The sequence below is a fragment of the Mirounga angustirostris genome, unplaced genomic scaffold (genome assembly GCF_029215605.1).
Source record: "Mirounga angustirostris isolate CCGP_5_RB_7025 unplaced genomic scaffold, mMirAng1.0.hap1 SCAF_3, whole genome shotgun sequence".
In the NCBI taxonomy this organism is placed as follows: Eukaryota; Metazoa; Chordata; class Mammalia; order Carnivora; family Phocidae; genus Mirounga; species Mirounga angustirostris.
Window position 1 is genome coordinate 86,849,260 of NW_026991711.1, and position 22,087 is coordinate 86,871,346.

General features: G+C 38.1%; 1 protein-coding gene across 11 annotated transcripts in view; it reads left to right on the top strand.

Moving 5' to 3' along the window:
- IWS1 (interacts with SUPT6H, CTD assembly factor 1) overlaps positions 1 to 22,087 on the top strand; it is a 137,139-nt gene that overhangs the window by 21,057 nt on the left and 93,995 nt on the right. For 6 of the 11 annotated variants that reach the window (XM_045869075.2, XM_045869072.3, XM_045869068.3 and 3 more), the window contains 10 exons: positions 495 to 552; positions 6,176 to 6,273; positions 7,069 to 7,219; positions 7,689 to 7,771; positions 8,860 to 8,989; positions 9,872 to 9,989; positions 11,687 to 11,798; positions 12,586 to 12,642; positions 15,384 to 15,495; positions 20,112 to 21,802. In XM_045869075.2, coding sequence (XP_045725031.1) covers positions 495 to 552; positions 6,176 to 6,273; positions 7,069 to 7,219; positions 7,689 to 7,771; positions 8,860 to 8,989; positions 9,872 to 9,989; positions 11,687 to 11,798; positions 12,586 to 12,642; positions 15,384 to 15,495; positions 20,112 to 20,243 — 1,051 coding nt within the window. In that variant the 3' untranslated portion in view covers positions 20,244 to 21,802. The other 5 variants (XR_010410098.1, XM_045869073.3, XM_054506255.2 and 2 more) reach the window with 5 other exon arrangements.

Sequence of the window (22,087 nt, forward strand, 5' to 3'; positions counted from 1 at the left end):
GGGTTTGTCTTTTAAGTTTCTTAAACTTGTATTAAAATTTCGTAATGAGAGGTAATACCTGCCTATTTGCATGATTTTGGGGGATTCAGGAATCCTGAACTATTGCTGCACACTATAACATAGATGAATCTCAACAGTGTTAAGTGAAAGAAGTGAAGAGGACGTGTCTGAGTCTACTGATGTGAGGTTCAGGAGTAGGCAAAGTTAATCTGCAGTGATGGAAATCAGAATGGTGGTTGGCTCTAGGATGTTCCTGTAGGGGACTGACTAGAAAGGGCCACAACTGAACTCTCTGGGGAGATCAAATTGTTCTGTATTTTGATTAGGGTAATGGTTACATTACCTTTTCTCAAAAAGGTACTTTTCTCAAAACCCACTGAAATGGATGCTTAAGATCTGCACATTTTACTATACGTAAATTGTACCTTATTAGAAAAAGATTTTATAGTTCCTGTGCAAATGAGAAGAAAGCAAATGATTTCCTTCTCTTCTAGAAATCTTATTGCAGACATATTTGGAGAATCTGGTGATGAAGAGGAAGAAGAATTTACAGTAAGTATAAGGGAGATATTTCCTCTTTGACTGTGCTTTTTTGTTTCTGTGGCAGTGGTTCCCAAATAGGTAATTCCAATAAGTAGAAATAAACAATTGTAATGTATTCAGTAGAAAAATCTAGAAGAGAGGATTCAGAAAATGAAATAAAAGTGTGTACAAAGGCATAAAAGGCAAAATTGAATTAAGTGGGGGGACATATTAAGAAATGATGGAAGGTACATTATAATGCTAAAGGGAAAGATTCACAATACTTACGAAACTTTTAATTCTAGCAATGGCAGGCTAGGTGATTTGGACCAACCCTTCTGCTAACGACAACTAGAAAAGCCAGGCAAAGGTTTAAAAATCTCATCAGCAGAGGAACAAGGTAGCAAAGAATGACTAAGCCAAACCCCAGCAACAGACAGATATCTAAAGAGGTGAGCTCAGCATTTAGAACTGCTTTTTCTGGAATGTTTGCCTGTTTAGGCTGAGAGGCTGGTCATATTTTTGACAGCCTCAGGGCTCAAGAGACAAAATTTGAAGGTCAGAGCCTGCTGAGGTTAGGAGACCCTGAAAACCTAATGCTCTGATTTAGGACTCCTTGGATTAAGGATGACGTGGAAGTGATAATAGTCTCTGCTCAGATTTTAGGCCAGTTTTGAGTCTTCTTTTTTTTTTTTTTTTTTTTAAAGATTTTATTTATTTATTTGAGAGAGAGAGAATGAGAGACAGAGAGCATGAGAGGGAGGAGGGTCAGAGGGAGAAGCAGACTCCCTGCCGAGCAGGGAGCCCGATGCAGGACTTGATCCTGGGACTCCAGGATCATGACCTGAGCCGAAGGCAGTCGCTTAACCAGCTGAGCCACCCAGGCGCCCCAGTTTTGAGTCTTCTAACAACACAGAGAACCTCAGTCCCAGAGATTCGATCACAGTGTCTCTTAACTCATTGGCTAGTGCTCTCAGGCACTTGGAGTATGCAAACAAATCCCTTTAGGACAAAGGTTATCACAGGCCTCAGATTATTTCTGTAGTTTATCAGATACACAGTGTGGTACACAATCATAGATAATGTTAAAAAGAAACAATAGTGACAACAGATAATAGAAACAGACCTAGAGGTTCTAGATACAGTAATTTTAGTTATTTCCTTAAAAAACAAAACTGTTCAGGGAGATGAAAGATGAGAAATTTTGTCAGAGCAAACAATTTTCTTTTTTTTAATTAAAAAAAATTTTTTTTTAAGATTTTATTTTTAAGTAATCTCTATACCCAGCATGGGGCTTGAACTCACAACCCTGAGATCAGGAGTTGCATGGTCTACCAGCTGAGCCAGGCAGGCGCCCCAGAGCAAACAATTTTTAAAAAGGTAGATTTGGGAGAGAACCAAGTAGAAATTCTGGAACTGTAAAATTATAGTAACAAATTAAAAATTTGGTGGGTGAGTTTAACAACAGATTAGATTCATTTGAAAAGAAAATGAGTGAACTGGAAGATAGGTTAGAAGGAGCTATTTAGAATGAAGAATTGAGATATGTAAAAATAAAATACAAATTATACATGAGAAGGTTTAACATAGTGAATTGGAATCTCGGGAGAGGGAAAAATATATGTAGCAGAAGCATTTAAAGAAATGATATGTAAAGCGAGAGTTTCTAGAAGTTGTACAAATTATAAGCAGGATAAATGCAATGATACAGTGAAAATCTGTACCTAAATACATCATAGTAAAATTGCAAGAAGCCAGAGAAGACAGGGAAATCTTAAAAGTAGGCAGGGGGGGAAATATTACATTCAGAGAGGCAAAATCAGATTAACAGCTGACTTCTAAACAGAAACCGTAGAATCCAGTAACTGCAAACTTAGTGTTCTGTTCCATTCAGCAAAAATACTTGTCAAGGGCGCCTGGGTGGCTCAGTTGGTTAAGCGACTGCCTTCGGCTCAGGTCATGATCCTGGAGTCTCGGGATCGAGTCCCGCATCGGGCTCCCTGCTCGGCAGGGAGTCTGCTTCTCCCTCTGACCCTCCTCCCTCTCATGCTCTCTGTCTCTCATTCTCTCTCTCGCAAATAAATAAAATCTTTAAAAAAAAAAAAAAATACTTGTCAAGAATGAAGATTTCCTCCTAATTCATGTTACCAATATACCAGTTGATAGTCTTAAAGGCAGAAAGAAAATCTCAGGTAGAAAATCAGGGATTTAGGAAGAAAAAAGCAACAGAAGTAATGTGGGTAAGTCTAAATGAGTATTGATGCTACAAAAAAAGTCATGTCTGGTGTGGATTGAAATACATATAGAATTAAAACATGACAGCAGTAATAAATTGGGAGTACACATGGTCTTTGCAAATGTGTGTAAAAGGACATTAGTAGACTTTGCATTGTAATCTCTACAGTGGCCACTGAAAAGACAATGGGAATATGTAGCCTGCAACCAGTCGAGGGGGAAAAGCAGAATAATAAAAGCTATTAATCCAAAAAAAAAGGGGGGGGTGGTGCCTGAGTGGCTCAGTCGTTAAGTGTCTGCCTTCAGCTCAGGTCATGGTCCCAAGGTCCTAGGATTGAGTCCCGTGTCTGGCTCCCTGTTCAGTGGGAATCCTGCTTCTCCCTCTCACTCTCCCCCCATTTGTGTTCCCTCTCGCTGTCTCTGTCTCTGTCAAATAAATAAATAAAATCTTTAAAAAATAAATAAATAAAAGCTATCAGTCCAAAAGAAGGCAAGAGAAAAAGAAAGAGGTATAGAACAGGAATAATTAGAAAGTAGTATATGGTAAGATAGCAGATTTAAGCTTTGATAATATCTCAGATTACATTAAATTGAAATGTATCAAGTGCTCTAATTAAAGGACAAAGATGGTCAGATTGGATTTTAAAATGTAACTGTTTACTCATTTCATGATTCATCTGAAAGAAGATAAAAGGTGAAAATAAAAGGATGGAAAAAGATACTATGTATGAACAGTAATCAAAAAACGGGCACAGCTATATGAATATGAGACTTTGAGGCAGAAAAACATTTGAGATAAAGAGGGTCACTTAAGGGGTGCTTGGGTGGCACAGTTGGTTAAGCATCCGACTCTTGGTTTCGGCTCAGGTTATGATCTCAGGATCATGAGATCGGGCCCCCCCTCAGGCTCTGTGCTCAGCGCAGAGTCTGCTTGAGATTCTCTTTCTCGCAAATAAATAAATATTTTTTAAAAAAGAGGGTCACTTTATATTGATAAAAAGGTTTTAGAATTGTATATATATACTAATGTGGCTGAAATACATATATACAAACAAAAATTGACAGAACTGCAAAGAGAAATGGACAAATCTATTATCTGAGTGGAAGGTAACCAATAGAACAAGCAGACCAAAAAGCCACAGAAGAGTCTCTTTATGTAATCTGGAAACAAATGCAAATAAGAATACAAAAGAAAAGATTGGGGATTATAAAAGTTAAAATTATTTTCTGTTCTTTGGCTTTCCTTTTCACTTTCTTAATGGAGTCTTGTGATGAACAAAAGTTTTAAATTTCACTATAAATCAACTTTATCCACCTTTTCCTTTATGGTGAAACTTTTTGAATTCCCACAAATTTTTGCTTATTCCTAAGGTCATAAAGATACTCTCTTGAATGATCCTCTAGAAGCTTATTTCACATTTAGTTGTACAATCCCCCTGTAATGGGTATGTATGAGATAGCAGTCAAGGGGTTCCTAGTTGGCTCAGTTGGTGGAGCATGCAACTCTTGATCTTGGGACTGTAAGTTCGAGCCCCACGTTGGGTATATAGAGCTATTTAAAATTAAAATGTTTAAAAAAAATTTTTCCCCCATTTGGAATATCCGGTTCACCCAGGTCATCCTTTCTTGCTCCTCTCTAGTGCCATCTTTGTCATAAATGAGGTGTCTATGTAATTTCCAGTCTGTTTTAGCAGTTTCTTGTCTGTTCTTTTAGTCTCTTTATCCTTGCAGTATTAATACAGAACTGTGGATATTTGGTGGTTTATGTCCTCTAAGCTTGTTATTCCTCAAGATTGCTTTGGCTTTCTTTTTTTGCATTCCCATATAAATTTTAAACCAAGCTTTTGCCAAAATTACAAAGTATAAACAACATTTTCTGAATGCAGAGCAGTGAAATTAGAAATTCATTACAAAATCAGCAAAATATCCTCGCCACCCAGAAATTTAAGACTTCCTTGTCAGACAGTTATTGCATTGAAAAAGAAATAGTACTTTAATTACTAAAGAGAGTGAAACTAGTGAATTTAGATGCTGATTCAAGATGGTAGAAAAATAACAAAGTGAACCTCAGGAAAATAGGAGTAATAGGAATAACTCATTCAACAAATATTTGGGAGCCTGTATGCCAGAGATTGTTTGGACGTTGCCCTCATGGAGTTCATACTCAGTTCAGCAGCATTTTTACAAGAATAAAATGTGTTTCTCTAGAGAGTTAACATCAGCTTGATTATAGGTTTAGTTCAGTGAGAAAAACGACATACTAGGTGAGCTATTGGAATGATCTAAGTACAACATGGAAGAAGCTATAAAGAAAAGACTGACCATTTTTTTTTTTTTTTAAGATTTTATTTATTTATTTGGCAGACACAGTGAGAGAGGGAACACAAGCCGGGGGAGTGGGAGAGGGACAAGCAGCCTTCCCGAGGAGCAGGGAGCCCGATGCGGTGCTCGATCCCAGGACTCTGGGATCATGACCCGAGCCGAAGGCAGATGCTTAACGACTGAGCCACCCAGGCACCCCAAGAGTGACCATTTTAATTACATAAAAATAAAAAATTATGCGGAAAACATTACCGTAAACAAAATGAAACTGTACATATGTGAGGACTGTGCAGTCCCTGTCACAAAGGGCTAATTTTCCAGAGTTTAAAGGAGACTTTCCATACCAATAAGACAAAGATCCAACAGGAAAATGGACATAGGATATTGGGAGTTCCATAGAGAAAGAATTAAAAATGACCTTTAAACATGAACAAAATACCCACCCTTACTCTTAAGAGAATATAAAGAAAAATGCCTTTTAGTTTTCGGTCCAGAGATTGGCAAATATCAATGTTTGATAACTTGTAGTAGTGAGAAGTTGGAGAAACAGGTGTACTTATGCTTTGCTGGAAAGAGAATTAATTAGTATAACCTCTATGAAAAGTTTAGCAAATATTTCACAAAATTTCAAATATGTATACCTAAATGTCAGTGGCAAAATAAACAAATTATGGTTGCAGTCCTAGTGTGAAATAGTCTAAAGCCTTAAAATGAATGAGGATTCTTTATGCCAATATGAATTGATCTCCATATTCTGTTGTTAAATGTGGAAAGTGCAGACCAGTATATACTGTACCCAGTGTATAGAATATGCTGTCATTTGTATAATGAAAGGGGAAAAGAAATACATATGTGTAGAAATGTGTGTAAATGTAGGCTATTTCTAGAAGGAGACATAAGAAAACTAGTAACACTAGTGGCCTGGTGGGAGGGAGCTTTTTTGCTGTATACCTTTTGATACCTATTTAATTTTTGTTCTTTGTGAATGTATTACTTTAAAAATGCAAAAAAAAAAAAAAAAAAATTAAGAGCAGTTATACCGAAGAAAATCTGTAAGGAAGTTGCGATAACCCTGGCAAATTTACCTGGCCTGTAGGGTTTTAACCAAGAAGATTTAGAAGAAGAAAAAAGTGAAACACAGGTAAAAGAAGCAGAAGATTCAGATTCTGATGATAACATAAAGAGAGGAAAACAGTAAGTTTGCTTTATTTTTTAAAAAGGAATTTGTTAAAAACTGAGGGTTGCTGGAGGGGAGGGGGTGGAGGGATGGGGTAACTGGGTGATGGGCATTAAGGAGGGCATGTGATGTAATGAGCACTGGGTATTATATAAGACTGATGAATCACTAAACTCTACTTCTGAAACTAATAATATATGTTAATTAATTGAATTTAAATTAAAAAATTTTAAAGATCATAAAAGAATTTGTTAAAGAGTACTTTAAAAATGAAGGTAGAGACTATCAAACTTTGTTTTTACTTATTTTGGTTCCTTACTAAGTGTAGCAAAGACTCTTTTCCTTTTTTCTCCTTTCTACTTCTCTATAGTAGAGTATAGTATTTTCTGTCTGAAAATATATTCACTCTTACTATTTTTCATTCATTTGCCCTGTGCTCAGCTTCTTAATTTGTGGGGTTCTATGGTGTTACCCTCACTGAGTAAGCTCTTCTTGAGTTACTGAAAAATAACATAAAAATACATTTTTTGAGAGAAAAGTTGACTTTGGGGTCCCAGGGACAATGAGGCAGAGTTCTAACTACAAAATATTACTTGACTGAATTTCACATACTTTTGTTGAGATGATTGGAAGCTGTGTTCAGAGAAGTCTGGTATCTGCAAAGGTGCCAAGTTGTAAGTATTTGCACTTGGGAAGAAAGTAGCATTTCGTGGAGTTAGAATTAAGAAAGTGGGTGGTTCTTAACAGTGACAAAAGGAAATACGTATTTAAAAGGGAATTTGTATTTCACTTGATTTTGTGTTGCTGCTTAGTATGGACTTTCTGTCGGATTTTGAGATGATGCTGCAGCGGAAAAAGAGCATGAGTGGCAAGCGCAGGCGTAACCGTGATGGTGGCACTTTTATTAGTGACGCTGACGATGTAGTGAGTGCCATGATTGTCAAGATGAATGAAGCTGCTGAGGTGAGACGAGTCACTGGTTGCTTCCTCTTTTCTTTCCTTACTTAATTGGTTGTGTGGCCTTTTAAAGGAAGGGAAAGGAAAAGTATCTGGAGACATAGCTGAAATAAGACTGGTCATGGGTGTTTAATTGTGGAAATGTATGTGATAGGAGTATATTAGTTTGTTTTCTGTCTTGGTAGAATTTGACATTTTCTATAATTAAAGTAGGAAAAAGCACCCAAGTAAATATTGAAACTCTTCTTTAGTAACAATAACATTGTTCCTCTAAATTAGTAATTTTTTAAGCTAATCTAATAGTTTTGTGGGTTTGATTAACACACAGAATTTGGGGTTCTACAAAAAGTTCATTTTTGGTTATCCTTTCTTATAGAAAAAATTGTTACTCAGGGACACTGCTGCTTTAGTGGTTACAATTCATTATTAACAATAAGTATTGCTTTTTTTAAAAAATCTTTTTCTTCCTGGGTAGGAAGACAGACAGTTGAACAATCAAAAAAAGCCAGCACTGAAAAAATTAACATTATTACCTACTGTGGTCATGCACCTTAAGAAGTAAGTATTCTGTTTCCTTGAAAAAGTTTTTTCCTTTTAATAGAATAATATTCAAACTATATACTGGTGTTCTAGAGATGTCATGTAATGACTGCTATCAGTTCACAGAAAAATAATAATAGAATTTCCTAAATTACGTTACTTCCTCACAAATTTTTCTTTTTATTAAATTAAATTAATTTTTTTTTTTTTAAGAGGTGGGTGAGGGGCAGAGGGAGAGAGAATCTTAAGCAGGCTCCATGCCCAGCTTGGAGCCCGATGCAGGGCTTGATCTCACAACCCTGAGATTATGACCTGAGCTGAAATCAAGAGTTGGTGCTTAACCGACTGAGCCACCCAGGTGCCCCCTCACAAATTTTTCTTAAACTTTGATGCCTGTTACAAACAACAAAACAAATAGCAAACTGACACTAAGGAAAGAAAAGTATGTAAACCACTAATTTAGTTATCGACTCTTGAGTCTAGTAAAATTGCATCTCTTTTCCCAGTGTGATTGAGCACTAGAGCAAATTCTGGGGGGACTACTTGAAGCATGTATTGTAGGAGGCTTATATGACCAGTTATATCATGAAGTATGTCACTGGTCTTCTGGGATAAGGACCCTTTTTTGATAGATCTTGATAGCTCTTTCATTGGTTTACTCATATTGCTGAGCAACTGATTTCTCCTTGAACCTAACCAAGTTAGGTATCCTGCAAAGAATAGCACAATTCTGGGTTCTCTCTCACCTAAGCCAGTTTGAGAATCTCTATTCTGAGAGATTAAAGATTACTTTTTTTAGTTGTAATAATTGGAGCTCTTTATTCTTACTGTCTGTACCATTCATATCAGCATTAGCCTATCTTGTATAATTCAAGTTTTTAACAAATGATCTTTGCCTGTCAAATCTGTTTATTTTTTTTTTTAAGAAGGAACTAAATTTTATATTGCTTTTGAAACATGAATAGGTACTCAGTAAATAATGTATATGAGTAACTTGAGAAGCAGTTTTTGGAAATACCACTAAATATGTAAGAAAATCCAGAGGAAGCTATGGTAGAACCAAGGTTCATAGACTTGACTTTTTTTTTTTTTTTAATTAACTATAGACAGGACCTTAAAGAAACATTTATCGACAGTGGTGTGATGTCTGCCATCAAAGAATGGCTCTCCCCTCTACCGGATAGGAGTTTGCCAGCATTAAAGATTCGAGAGGAGCTGTTGAAGATTCTGCAAGAGGTTAGAGGCAAATAGTCTGAGTATATGTTCTTCATTAATTATCTGATGTGGTTTGTATCATCACAGCCTCTGTGTCACCATGTACGTACACATTCTCTCTGCTGTAGTCTGCCAGAAGAGGGGTTTCATTATGTATGTCTATTAGAAACATACCAAATAAAATGAACATAAAAAGGAAGGCCTTATAAAATTTCATGTAACTATAGTATTGAAGGAAAAAGATCTTGGAGTTACTATTATTTATCTGAGATGAAGCATACAGCAGTGGACATGTTTTAGGGAGGCACTTGAAGTAGAAAAGGCACCAACTTCAGATTCAGATAAACTTGATTGTGAATCTTGAGCTGGGCCACCTTTATGTGGCTGTGACACCTTGGGCAGGCTACTTAACTTCTGAAGGAATTCCCAAGAAACTTCCTGTGTGCTAGGTGTTTATACATGTATTGCTTCATTTATTCCTCACAACAAACCTGCAGGGTAGGTGTATTGTTTTCATTCTACAGATGAGGAAATGAAGACTCAGAGAAGTTAAATGACTTGTCCAAGGTCACATACCTAGCAGATGGCTATGCTTGGGTTCAGATTTAGGTCTATTTGATTCAGAGGCCTGTATTGATGCTTGTATTAAACTGCTAACCTCTGAGTATGGTTAGTTTACACTTTACACATTGTTAAGTTTTACTTTGACTCGGTGTAATACTGAACTCTCAACTCTTGGTGTGAACACAGAGTATCTTTGTGTTCAATGTCTGCAGATCCTGAAAATGGAATTTTCATTATTCTATTGTGAAAGAACCAGGTGTTGGAGGTCCTCTAGAATAGATTGGCAGGACTCCCAGCTTTTCAGTGATTAATGTGTATGTATGTGTTTGTGTTCCCCAGCTACCTAGTGTGAGCCAGGAGACCCTGAAGCATAGTGGGATTGGACGAGCAGTGATGTATCTCTATAAACACCCCAAGGAATCAAGGTCCAACAAGGATATGGCAGGGAAATTAATCAGTATGTACATTTTGCTTTTTGTTTATTGTGTTTGTGTATATCAGAAAGACATGTATGTATAAAAACAAACTATATTTTTACCAATATTCATTTAAAATGAGTTCATGAAGTAGAATAGAAATTTTTTTTGGCAATTTCTTGTGGGTACCAGCTTTTTTAGCCTTAGACTTAAAGTGTTCCTCAGCATATTTAAGTATGCTATCAGTATTAAGGTTAGCAAGTGAAAAGTTTTCTAATCCTGGATCAAGAGCATGTACAGAGACGGGGTTAGTGTACAGGCCCTAGAGTCAGTCATACCTGGGTTCGAATCCTGAATTCACCACCTACCCTACTGCTTATCTTTAGGCAAGTGATTTAAGCTCTAAGCCTTGGTTTCCTCCTCTGTAAAATAATGATGTGTTCACTTTGAATTGTAAAGATTAAGTGAGAGGATATATGTAAAGCACAGGGCCTAGCACATAGTAAGGCCTCAAGAAATGTTAGCCGCTAGTGCTATTGTTGTTACTTTTATAGTGGTCTCCAGAGTGTTCTGCATGTTCTTACTTAATGATAACCGAGAAATCCAGGAGTCTAACTGGAATTAATTTAATCAATTACTGTATCATTTATGAAATCCTTTAGTTTTAAGAATGAAAACAATGTATGTTTTCGTCATTCTTAATTCTTCCTGTGTTCCATGTTGCAGAGGAATTTTTTAAACTTCAAGGGTATATCAAAAAATACTCCTATATGTGAATACAGTAATTATTTTTCTACTGATTTTTGAGATTATCAAAATTTTTTAGAGAAATTTATTTTTTTTATGAACCAGAGAAGTATTAACGTTTTTGATCTTGTTAATCTGCAGTGCGCTATTATATGATAAACTTCTAATGCTTTTATGCAGTGGTTCTCAACTCTCATTTTGCGCTAATCTGAGAGAGGCAGAATATTCCCACCAATACCCATGACTTACTGTAACAGTAATTCTGAATCTAATAGTGGGGTCGGTAGACTATATGTGTAAAGATACATAGACTCCCTGAGACTCCCTGCTTCCTTATTTGATAACACCTAATATTCTGTCTGTGAAGGTTCTTGCTTGTTTTGATGGTGTATTAAATGCAGCAGTAAGCTACATTATGTTTGAGAACAAAAACATCAGTTGTCAGCCATGGACTTTTACTGACTAAACAGTGGGCATGTTGTACTTTGGTTCATGGTCACATCACTGTAGCAGCTTCCTTAGACTTAATGAAATCTAGACTCTGCGCTGCACTGTTAAAATGCAATTCTTGAAGATTTAGACCATTTGACAAGAAATAAGCGAGCTTGTTTTTGGGTAGAATAGGAAGCTAGAAGAAGTTCAAGATTTTCTGTTTTCAGTAGAGTAAATTTACAAATTAGGCTGTCTATGAAATACCAACACAGTTAGCTGATGACTGTCAAAGTGAGTCAGATACTACTTTCTTTAAACCTCTGTGATTAAGGCTTAAGTGACTTTAAGACACTGAATTTTCTGAATCAGCTGAAGATGGTTATGATACTGGTATTACATGCTGTGTTTATCCTAAAATGGTCCTGAAATAATGGTATCTTTAGGGAAAGTATATTCTAAATGCCTGGAATATTACATCACACTAGGGTGTGATTATTTCAGAGAACGGTAGCAGAAATGCTACTTTCTAGTCTAAACAATTGATTTTTCCTTGTTACAGATGAATGGTCTCGGCCTATATTTGGTCTTACTTCAAACTACAAAGGTATGACAAGAGAAGAAAGAGAGCAGAGAGATCTAGAACAAATGCCTCAACGACGGAGAATGAACAGGTATGAGGAGTAAATATTGTTCTCATAACTCAGTTGTTTTGTAAATAAAGTCATTAAGAATCCTGCAAAGCGGGGCGCCTGGGTGGCTCGGTCGTTAAGTGTCTGCCTCCGGCTCAGGTCATGGTCCCAGGGTCCTGGGAACAAGCCCCACATCGGACTCCCTGCTAGGCGGGAGGCCTGCTTCTCCCTCTCCCTCTCCCCATACTTGTGTTCCCTCTCTCGCTGTGTCTCTCTCTGTCAAATACATAAATAAAATCTTAAAAAAAAAAAAAAAAGAATCCTGCAAAGTGATAGGATTTTGTCTTTTCTCTCAGCTTGGTATGTCTGTGTATTCATACCTTTTTAGTTTAAATGTGGTACTGTACAGTGAAGGCCCACACTCCCTTCTTTTTTGGTTTGATCTGGCGGATTGTGGTCTCTGCCACAGTTTCAGAGGTTGCTTGTGTTGTTCCAGCCAGTTGCAAGAAAAACTTTCTCAGGCCCATTTTCAGATTCTTAGGAGAAAAAAGATTGTTGCTGGTTGTTTGTATCAGCAAACCGGATACAGTTGCATCCAGGTTGGCAGGGTTATAAGTTACAAAAATGGCAGTTACTGCTCACCCATGATGAAACCTGGTATGCAAACAATCATTAAAAGAAGTCATACTTCTACAAGATTTGGAGTAATTTTCCCAGATTCAGTGTAAAGGACCTAGTTGTGGTCCAAGTTTGATATTTCGCTTCTCTCTTTTTTTTTTCTTAGTTATAAGGTTCTAACGTTCCTGGTAATTGATTACTTTTTTCACAGCACTGGCGGTCAGACACCCCGAAGAGACCTGGAAAAGGTGCTAACAGGAGAAGAGAAGTAAGATTTTTTTATTAATTGTTCTAATTCTTAGACTTCAAATAGAAAATCTTCTGCTTGCTGCTTTAAGAAAAATGGCAAATGAAACAATGTTATGTTTATGTTGGTGGGGGATGGTTTTTAGTTTAACATTTAGTGAATATCCACAAATAAGGTGGTGCTCTGGAGGATATAAGATTTAGAAATAGTTCCTTCAGTAAAGATTGAGATGGTGGAAGATGAGTTTGAGAATATAGATGTGGGCTAGATTTTGAACGGCTTTAAATCAAGATGAGGAATTGTCACTTCTCTTTGTGATTCCGTGGAAAGTGGACATAGATGTGAAGTTCCAGATTTATTTGGAACACTGGTGCTGGTGGCATTGTGGTGTAGGGTGGGTTAGAGTGCAGAGGAGCTGAAGGTAGTGAAACTGAGGTGGTAATGGGGAAGCGGAAGGTTAGGAGACTTAGCAGGAGCAAAATTGCCAAGAGTTGGTGACTCCGTGGGCGAGGAGTTTGGCTAACGTTGAAGACACCAATCAAAATTTTACCCCAAGTAACCAAGACAGTGGTATTACCATTTGCTCAAGTGGAGAGGAAGAGTAGATTTTTTGGACATAGGTGCATTCTGCTTTGGGCATTAGTAAATGTGAGATGCCTAATGAAATAGTCCTATAAATATCATGGGTCTAAAACTTGGATTTGGGGCTAGAGACATAATAGATTTGATAGTTATCTCCACAGAAACCATTATGGAATCGAGAAAGTATAGAGTAAGAAATAAACCACACCACTGGGTGTAACCAGTGAAGGTAAGTGAGTGGGTATTGTCCTGCATGTTGGAGGAGACCCTAGAGAATGAGGCCATGCTGGAGAGGGGCAGTGGCAAAGGGCATGGGCCATTGCAGAGGCTACAGAGGAGTTTGTGCAGTGAGTGTTGGCAGTCAGGCAGCACCCAGATTGCAAGAGAGAGGGAGAGGAGCTAGAGGGCGCCAGTGTTGTTGGTTTATGGATAGGTTTGATGATGGGACAGGTGGCAACTTTAGGGGAGAATAAGTTACGAGAATTTTCTTTGGCTAGCCACTTAATTTATTCATGTATTTGAAGCTTATAGAAACTTGATATTAAGAATAGATTAAACTCGGGTGCCTGGGTGGCTCAATCAGTTAAGTGTCTGACTCTAGATTTTGGCTCAGGTCATGATCTCAGGGTTGTGAGATCGGGCTGTGCACCGGGGGTGGAGCCTGCTAAAGATTCCCCCCTCTCCCCTCCCAACTCCCTCGCTCTCTGTCACGCTGTCTCTCTCTTAAAAAAAGATTGTACTCTGTACAAGGGAATAAAAATTATTTAGAATTTTTTATCCTTCTCTCCCACTCCAGCCTTCCCCCACACAGACACACGTATACCCACTCTTCATTTACTGGTAGGGTGAATAGTTACCTAAAGGTTGAGTGATTGGAATACCCAGACATTTACAAATAGGCTTTACTTTTAAAGGATGCTAGTCTTAATTTAGTCTCAAATTTGTACATAAAAGTAACTGTATATCACACCATCAAATGCTGGCAAGGATGTTGAGAAACCTCATTCATACCTTGCTGTAGGTAAAATGATACAGCTACTCTGGAAAACAGTTTGGCAGTTGCATATAAAGTTAAACATGCAACCACCATATGACCCAGCACTTGCACTCCTGGGTATTTTTCCCAGAGAAATGAACAGTTATGTTTGTGCAAAAAACCTATATATGAGTGTACAGCTTTATTCATAATAGTCCAGAACTGGAAACAACCTAGATGTCCTTAAGCAGGTGAATAGTCAAACTATGGTACATTGGTACCATAGAGTACTGCTCAGCAATTAAAAGGAATAAAATATTGTTAGATGTAACAACGGATCCTCATGGGCATTGTGTTTAGTGGATAAAGCCAGTTTCTAAAGATTATGTAGTGTATTCCATTTATATAACATTCTTGAAATGCTAAAATTACAGAAATGAAGAACAGAATTCGTAGTCACCAGGTGCTAGGGGCTGGCAGATGGGGTAGGAGGGTGGATGTGTTTTTATAAAAGGGCAATAGGAAGGACCCTTGTGAATACACGAACCTGCACATGTGATAAAATTGCATAGAACTAATAAACACAGAAACACACACAAATGAATGCAGGTAAAACTGGGGAAGTGTAAATAAAACCGATGGACTTATATCAACATCAGTATCCTAGTTCTTGTAGGATAGTTTTGCATCTTTGACCATTGGGAGAGACACTGGCTCTCTCTTATTTCTTAAAACTACATGTGAATCTCTGATTATCTCAACTTTTAAAAAGAAGCAAAAATTATTGTATTAGTTGCGTATGAAACACCATAAAAACTACTTTATGGGCATACTGAGTTTTGGGGGATCATTTTGGCTACCAGATTTTTCACCTCACAAGTGAGCCCATGAGGGACTCCACTAGGCCAGGAAATTGGAATTTGGGGTTCTGATGTGGGAACCAGCCCTGGAAAGGAGAGAGGCTTGATTATATCTGAAGCTGAGGAGAGGCTAAAAGGACTCCTGAAAATGCAGAGGAAGTTGGTTTTGGGAGGGAAGTTGAAGAATTTTTAGAGTAATGTGAGTGATGGCGAAGTCAGCTACAGCAGGAGGGTGGATTGGGTAACCTGGGGAGGCAGAGGAAGTTTGAAATACCTGGGCAGCTGAATCAGCTGACCCAGCTGTGGTTGGCTACATAATAGCATGCTCTTCTTCCCATTCTCAGGGCTCTCAGACCTGGAGATCCTGGATTCTGTGCCCGTGCGAGGGTCCCCATGCCCTCAAACAAGGACTACGTTGTCAGACCTAAGTGGAATGTGGAAATGGAGTCATCCAGGGTAAGCAGGCAGGGAAATAGCGAGGTGGATCTCAAGTGCAAGTTACTATTTTGTCTTTTACTTCATGTGTAATAACTCTTAACAGCTCTTGAGGTTTATCTGATTTAAAGAGAGCTGTTTTCTGGTCTCTTAGCTAGCCAGATCATTCATTGCTTGTGAGCTTTACTTCAGACTTAAAGCAACATTATCGATCCCTTTATTTCAACTGAATCTTGAAGCCTAGAGTGTTCTCATGCAGTCATTTTTTAGAACCATGAGAAACAGTACTCCCTGCTTCTTCAATCTACCCCTCCCTTTCTCTTCAACTGTTTTAAGTAATTCTGTTGTGAAATATTTAGGGTAAACACTTCCTCTGTCATCATTGTAAATACTACTCTGTGATCTTCATTGCTCTTCAGTAATCTTTTTTTATTCTCCATTCAAACTACTCTTTCTAGCCTGGTATTCTTAAAAAGGGCCTAAGCCGATTGGAAAAGCATAAGAGGCGATTTGCAGAACAGAAACGACTCAGCAAAGTGCACCGTGCTGTCAAGTTCAGCATTGAAGGCAACAGGATGCCCCTGTAGTCCTGGCCCTACCAGAGTGTATCCGGGAGGTATCCCCAAGGAAGCATGCTCTGTGCATGAGCTTGAATTGTCAGCAGCTAGAGTGGAAACAAGTGTGCGTGTGCTTTCTTAACCAGAAAAGGCCCGGCCCACTTACAGTTACTGAAATAATGACCTTAACAAACACTTCGTGACTTTCGAGTCCTATTGAATATTTAGAAATTGAAATGGAAGTCCCTTCCTTTATTAGTACCCCGGAAACTCATAATTAATTCCCCGATAAGCATTTTGATCTTCCTGTTACCCATTTTTATTAAAAAGGCTTTTTTAGGGTCCAGAATCATAGTGGTCTGCATTACAGGCATGTACACAAGTAATGAGTAGCTTCTTGGTGGAAGGGAGGTGACTTTTCCCTCCATTGTCAGTGGCTCATCAGTGTGCATTTGAGAGGACCCATTGCATAAAGCCTTACACTGAATATTTAAGAGATAAATTTGATTATTACATATTTAATACATGGTTGGAAATGAAAATGTTGGGACCATTCCTTAAAGCCACACTCACTCCCTGCTGTGCTCTGAGATGAATAGCGCTACCTTTGTAGCAGTGTGTTCTTGATGAGAGTCTGAGTGTGTTTCCTTCCCTTTGTCACTTCTCCATGACCCCTGCTTGGGCAGCTGTTTTCACGGACAACACTCACCTTTGTGCCAGTTCATTTTTGCTGTTAAGCTGCAATCAGAACAAAGCACACTTTTCTTACTTACTGAGAATAAATGAGAGATAGAAGAGCATTACTTCAGTGCCAAGAACTTTTTCATACTTCCTTCCCCTTTTTTGTACTTTTACCCATATCCACATCCCTTGATACCCCTGCTCTTCCTCGGCCTCCCCTCTTTTCTTTTTATCTTTACTTTTTATCTTTACTTTTTTCACTGTCTTTTCCCCTCTTGCTATCCCTCTCTTAGTAGTATTTTTTCTTCCCCAGCACACTTACGTTTGAGAATTGAGAACTACAGTAAGGCAGAGAAAATGTAATAAAAAACTCTCAGTGGCCAGTCTTCTTTGGAAGCCTGTGTCCTGAAGGGCATGTGTCTGTCTGCCAGTGTTACTGGTTCTGATCCCATTCTCCCAGTAGGTGATGGGCAGGTGGGAACAAGTGGCCCAGCTAGAGCAGAGAGATGACTAGCAGGAGAAGAGGGAAATTCAAGCTGCTTTCCTTTCCTTCATCCTAGCACTCCCAAGATCATAATGTGCCAGTATTTATCTAGGCCCGAGTCTAGGCATGTTTTGGGGGCTGGTGGTTTCATGTTACAGTTTAGGGTGTTATCCTTAAACCACCTGACGCTGTTTTCCTGTTCAGGAAGAGTCCTTACGAATTCACTCAGGGCTTCCACATTGCAGACACTAATGAGTATTATTAGAAAATGTATTTTCCAGAAGAAGATTGGAGTGAGTAAATGGCTTTCAAATGAAACTCTCTTTGTTTTAAATGTCATTTTTATTTTTGAAAGTACATAAGTACATATAAAACACTATAGAATAACCCCATTCCTAAAGCCCTTCCTCGAAGTCCCCACTGTTAACAGTTTGATGTGTTAAATGTATTTCCAGTAATGCTTCAAACTTGTTTTTTTCTGTTTATAATTACAGAAAATTTTGAGATTAGAAAGAGAAATCACCCACCATTCAAAAGCAGTTTGTTACAGTTTTTGCCCTTTTTTCCCTACTGATACTTTCATAAAATTATACTGTATATAATTTTGGTCGCTTCCCCTCATTAAACCACCGTATCATTTATCATTTATAATGGCTGCATAATAGTCTATCTTGTGAATATATAATTTGTTTATTTATTCCTCTGTGGTTTCTGATTTTTCACTCCTAAATAATGCAGTAACTTACCCTACATTGTATGTTTATATGTTAATTTATTCCATGGAGTGCTTTTAAGATAACAGTAAAATGACAAATGCAATGTATGTTTTTATACAAACGTTTAAATGCAGAAAGCACAAATAAAATTAATGTCGCTTGTAATTCCACCACACCTTAATATTAACATTTTGGGATATTTCCTTTTTGTCCTTTTTATATTGTACATAAACATTACTAGTTTTGTGGTTTGGTGTTTTTGTTTTCAACTTTTATGCAAAATTGTTTTATACTTTGTTGGATTTGTGTTTTACTTAACATGATAAAAATTCATTTAAGTAAACATTCTTCAGTGACTTAATATTCTGTCAAAATACAATTGTACCATAATTTTTTTTAAGCACACCCGTCTTGCTAATCTTTTAAGCTGTTTTGTTTTTTCACTGATAAAACAGTGCAGCATACACTTTTAATGTCCTAAGGAGGTGTGGTACAGAGTTGAATCAGGAGAGAGGTTATTGAATTTGGCATGTCAGGTACTATATCCTATGTGTTCTCCGATTTGGGGAAACTAGGCGTCTGCCAGCTACAAGTCTTAAAAGTTATATAAATAAGAATGGATCAGCGTTACCTGGGTGTGTCCCTTTTGCAGAGAGGCTAGAGGGCTCACATGGTTAGGGTGCTGGGAGACATTCCTGCTGGTGTGTAAAGCTGCTGGGAGTTGGGTAATTGGAGATCTGAGCGGGTAAGGCTTCTGATGTGGACTGACTATAAGTACTAAGAATCAGGGCACATTGTCTGAAAGGAGGTCACATGTTTAGGACTGTCCAGGAAATCTGGGGATTTGATAGGGTGATGGTAGCATAGCTGCTTCTCATCTGATAATGAATGTTTATGCTAACTCAGAGTACTAGTGCCAGGTGTTAAATTGACATGAATATTTGGACTTGGGATTGTTTTAGAAAATCTAGGGTGGGTGATTGCTCTTGTTCAAGACTGACTTAGGGTTCTTTGCCCTTGTCTGAGGTGCATGCTGAGTCTAGAGGTGGGATAAGACTTGGGAGGGTTCTCAACTCAAAAGGAACATCACCACACTGGTAACCAACCCCAGAGTGTCTCCTCCTGAGCCCTACCTTTTTTGAGCAGTCTTGGAATTGAGCTTCACAGGTGGTTCAGTAGTAAACATCTGGGGAGAAGTAGAAAAACTCAGTTTCTTTTTAACCACTAAACATTCTTAAAGATAGGAATCGTCAGTAACACTGTAGTCAACAAGAAGAGTTCCCCCTGGTCTTTGACGTAAGTGGCAGACCTTTTCATCATTTCTAAAGGTCAATTTCTTGGAGACTGCATCTTTTCAAGACCCATAGTCATTTCAGATTATAAAAGAAATAACCTAACAACAAACCTTTAAACATATAAGGCAAGCAGGAAGAGATGCAAGAAGTAGTAAGCCCCTTGGATCAAAAGATTTCATTTACTTTTCTTTTTGTATCAGGTGTACTTATTTAACATAAATCTAATTGGTTCCAAAGTAGTAGTAATAGCTGATATTTATTTTGAGCACTGTGTGCTGGTATTTGACACTCTTATCTCATTTACTTCTCCCGGCAGTCTTGAAAGGAGTACAGACCAGGGGCCTGATTTGCCCAGGGTTCTAGAACTTGCTAAGTCAAAGTGGGGATTCACCCCAAGTCTGAAACTAGAGCTTCAGCACTTAGTGGGTTCACTTTACTCACCTCTCACCTCATTCATTATGCTTTAAGGCTTTTTCTCAGATGACTTTCAAAGATCACTATTCTTCATGCCAGCACTGTTGGGAGGTGAATATCTCAAGTGGTCTGGTCCATGTTTGACCTTCGAAAGGGAAAAGCATATAGTCAAAATGTAATTTAATGGAATTGGGGTGATCATAGTTTAAATTTTCCCCCTTTCATCTAGGAGGTTTCTATGGACTGAGGCAGAATTTTAAAATAAGACACAGACAACTGTTAATCTATATTGAGAGAGTTTAATATGTGTACATGGCTAACACTGGTGTGTACACTTGATCTGTTGTTCCTGAGATCACCAAAGCATATTATGATTATTACAAAGATTGAAGCTCTTCTGGCTGTTAACTTTCAGATAAAAGAACATGAAAGACAAAACTAGATTTGTGTATTTCAATAATTCGCTCTTTAATTTTTACCCCACTCTTAGTTTCAGGGGACCTCCAAGAAGGGTATCAGTCGACTGGATAAACAGATGAGAAAGTTCACAGATATCAGGAAAAAAAGCAGATCTGCACACGCAGTGAAAATCAGCATCGAGGGCAATAAAATGCCATTGTGACCTTGCCTGGGATGTGTCCCCATCTCTAAGAAATGCGCAATGGACTCTTTGGAGAAAGATGATATTTTAAAAAATTTTTTAGTGTATCTGTAAATGGTTCTGCTTATATCAGATGTTGTCATAGGATTCGCATTTCTCTCACTTGTATTTAAAACTGTTTGTTGTGTACTTTGTACAGAAGAATACTAGTCATACTTCTATAAACTTTACACAATAAAGTTTCATTCTGGTTTTGGGGGACTGTCTCTTCATTGTCTTAGAGGATGTATTCTCAGCGGGGGTGAAAATTGGTTCTTGGTGAGGGGAAAAAAAAATCTTAGATATTTCAGTGGTTTGTGACCCTTCCATCTTCCATGTTCAGCCTTCCTGACTGTGGTATAATAAGGAATTTGGTTTCTGTTTTGGGTTCCTGACAAGGAGCTTCTAAAACCCTTGGCATTTCCTGGATGATAAGAATGTATTTGTGATGCTAATGAGGTGACTCTTGGTAGGCCCCTAGACAGCTTTAGAATGGGGGCTGTCACCAGAAAGATCTACCAAGTAATTCAAGGGTTGGGATTTTGGGCAGGCCTGACGGATTGGAGTGAGGGGATTGAGTTCAGTCATGTGCCCAATGATGTAATTGGTCGTGCCTGAATAGTGAAACCCCAGTTAAAAACTCTGGACACTCAAGCGCACTGGGGCTTCCAGATTGGTGAGCACAGTGATAAGCTGAGATGATGATATGCCTTCATTCCACAAAGGGAGGGTATGGAAGCTCTGTTGCCTCCCAGAACTCACCCTTTGTCTCTTCATTTGGCTGATCCTCCTACTTTGAGTCCTTTGTAATAAAACTAATCATAAACATAGTGCTTTCCTGAGTTCTGTCAGTCATTTTAGCAAATTCTTGAACCTAAGGGGATCATGGGAACCCCCAGATTTGTAACCAGTCAGTCAGAAGTGGTAATGGACCCACTGGCAGCTGGCATCCAAAATGGGAACGGTCTTGTGGAGGACTGAGCCCTTAAACCTGTTGAGTCCATTGCTAACCCCAGGTGGTTAGTGTCAGAATTGAATTGCAATATTCTAGTTGGGGTTGAAATGAAATAATGACAAAATCTTAATTCTTACTATTTCTCTTGTTAGGGAAATTTTAATTACTTGATTTTAATTAAATTACATTGATGTTTTCTCATGGGAAGTGTGCTATAATGAAAAAAAAAAAAAGGTGGTGAAATACTGCCTTAGAGGAAATGTGGATGTAACTGAAAATCACTGTACCAGTTACTGATGGCAGTTGGGCAGTTGGGTTAGAGATAATTATATTTATGGCTATACTGTTCTATTTTTGTGATACTTTAAACTTACCTTAGTCTCTGCAGATTTAATTATGAAAAATCTCCAGTTAGTCAAAATGACAAAATCCAAGAACTAATAATTCATTTTAGTTATAGAAATTCTACTCACAAATTGGAATAGGGTTTTTGACAACCTTGATTTAAAAAAAAAAACGTGAAAACCTTGATTTTAAAAAAAACGTGAAAATCATACTTGCCATAAAAGCCTTTGAACAGCCAAAATGGCATGAAGTGTATGCACTTACTCAAAAGAATCTCTCAGAATCTCTGCATTTACTTTCTTTTTAAAAAAGATTTTATTTATTTATTAGAGAGAGAGCATGAGGTGGGGGTAGCAGAGGGGAGAGGGAGAAGCAGACTCCCTGCTGAGCCAGGGCTGAAGTGGGGGTGGGGGTGGCGAGCTACATCCTGGGACTCCAGGATCATGACCTGAGCCAAAGGCAGATGCTTAACCAACTGAGCCACCCAGGCGCCCCTGCATTTACACTCAACATGCTTAGCACAGAT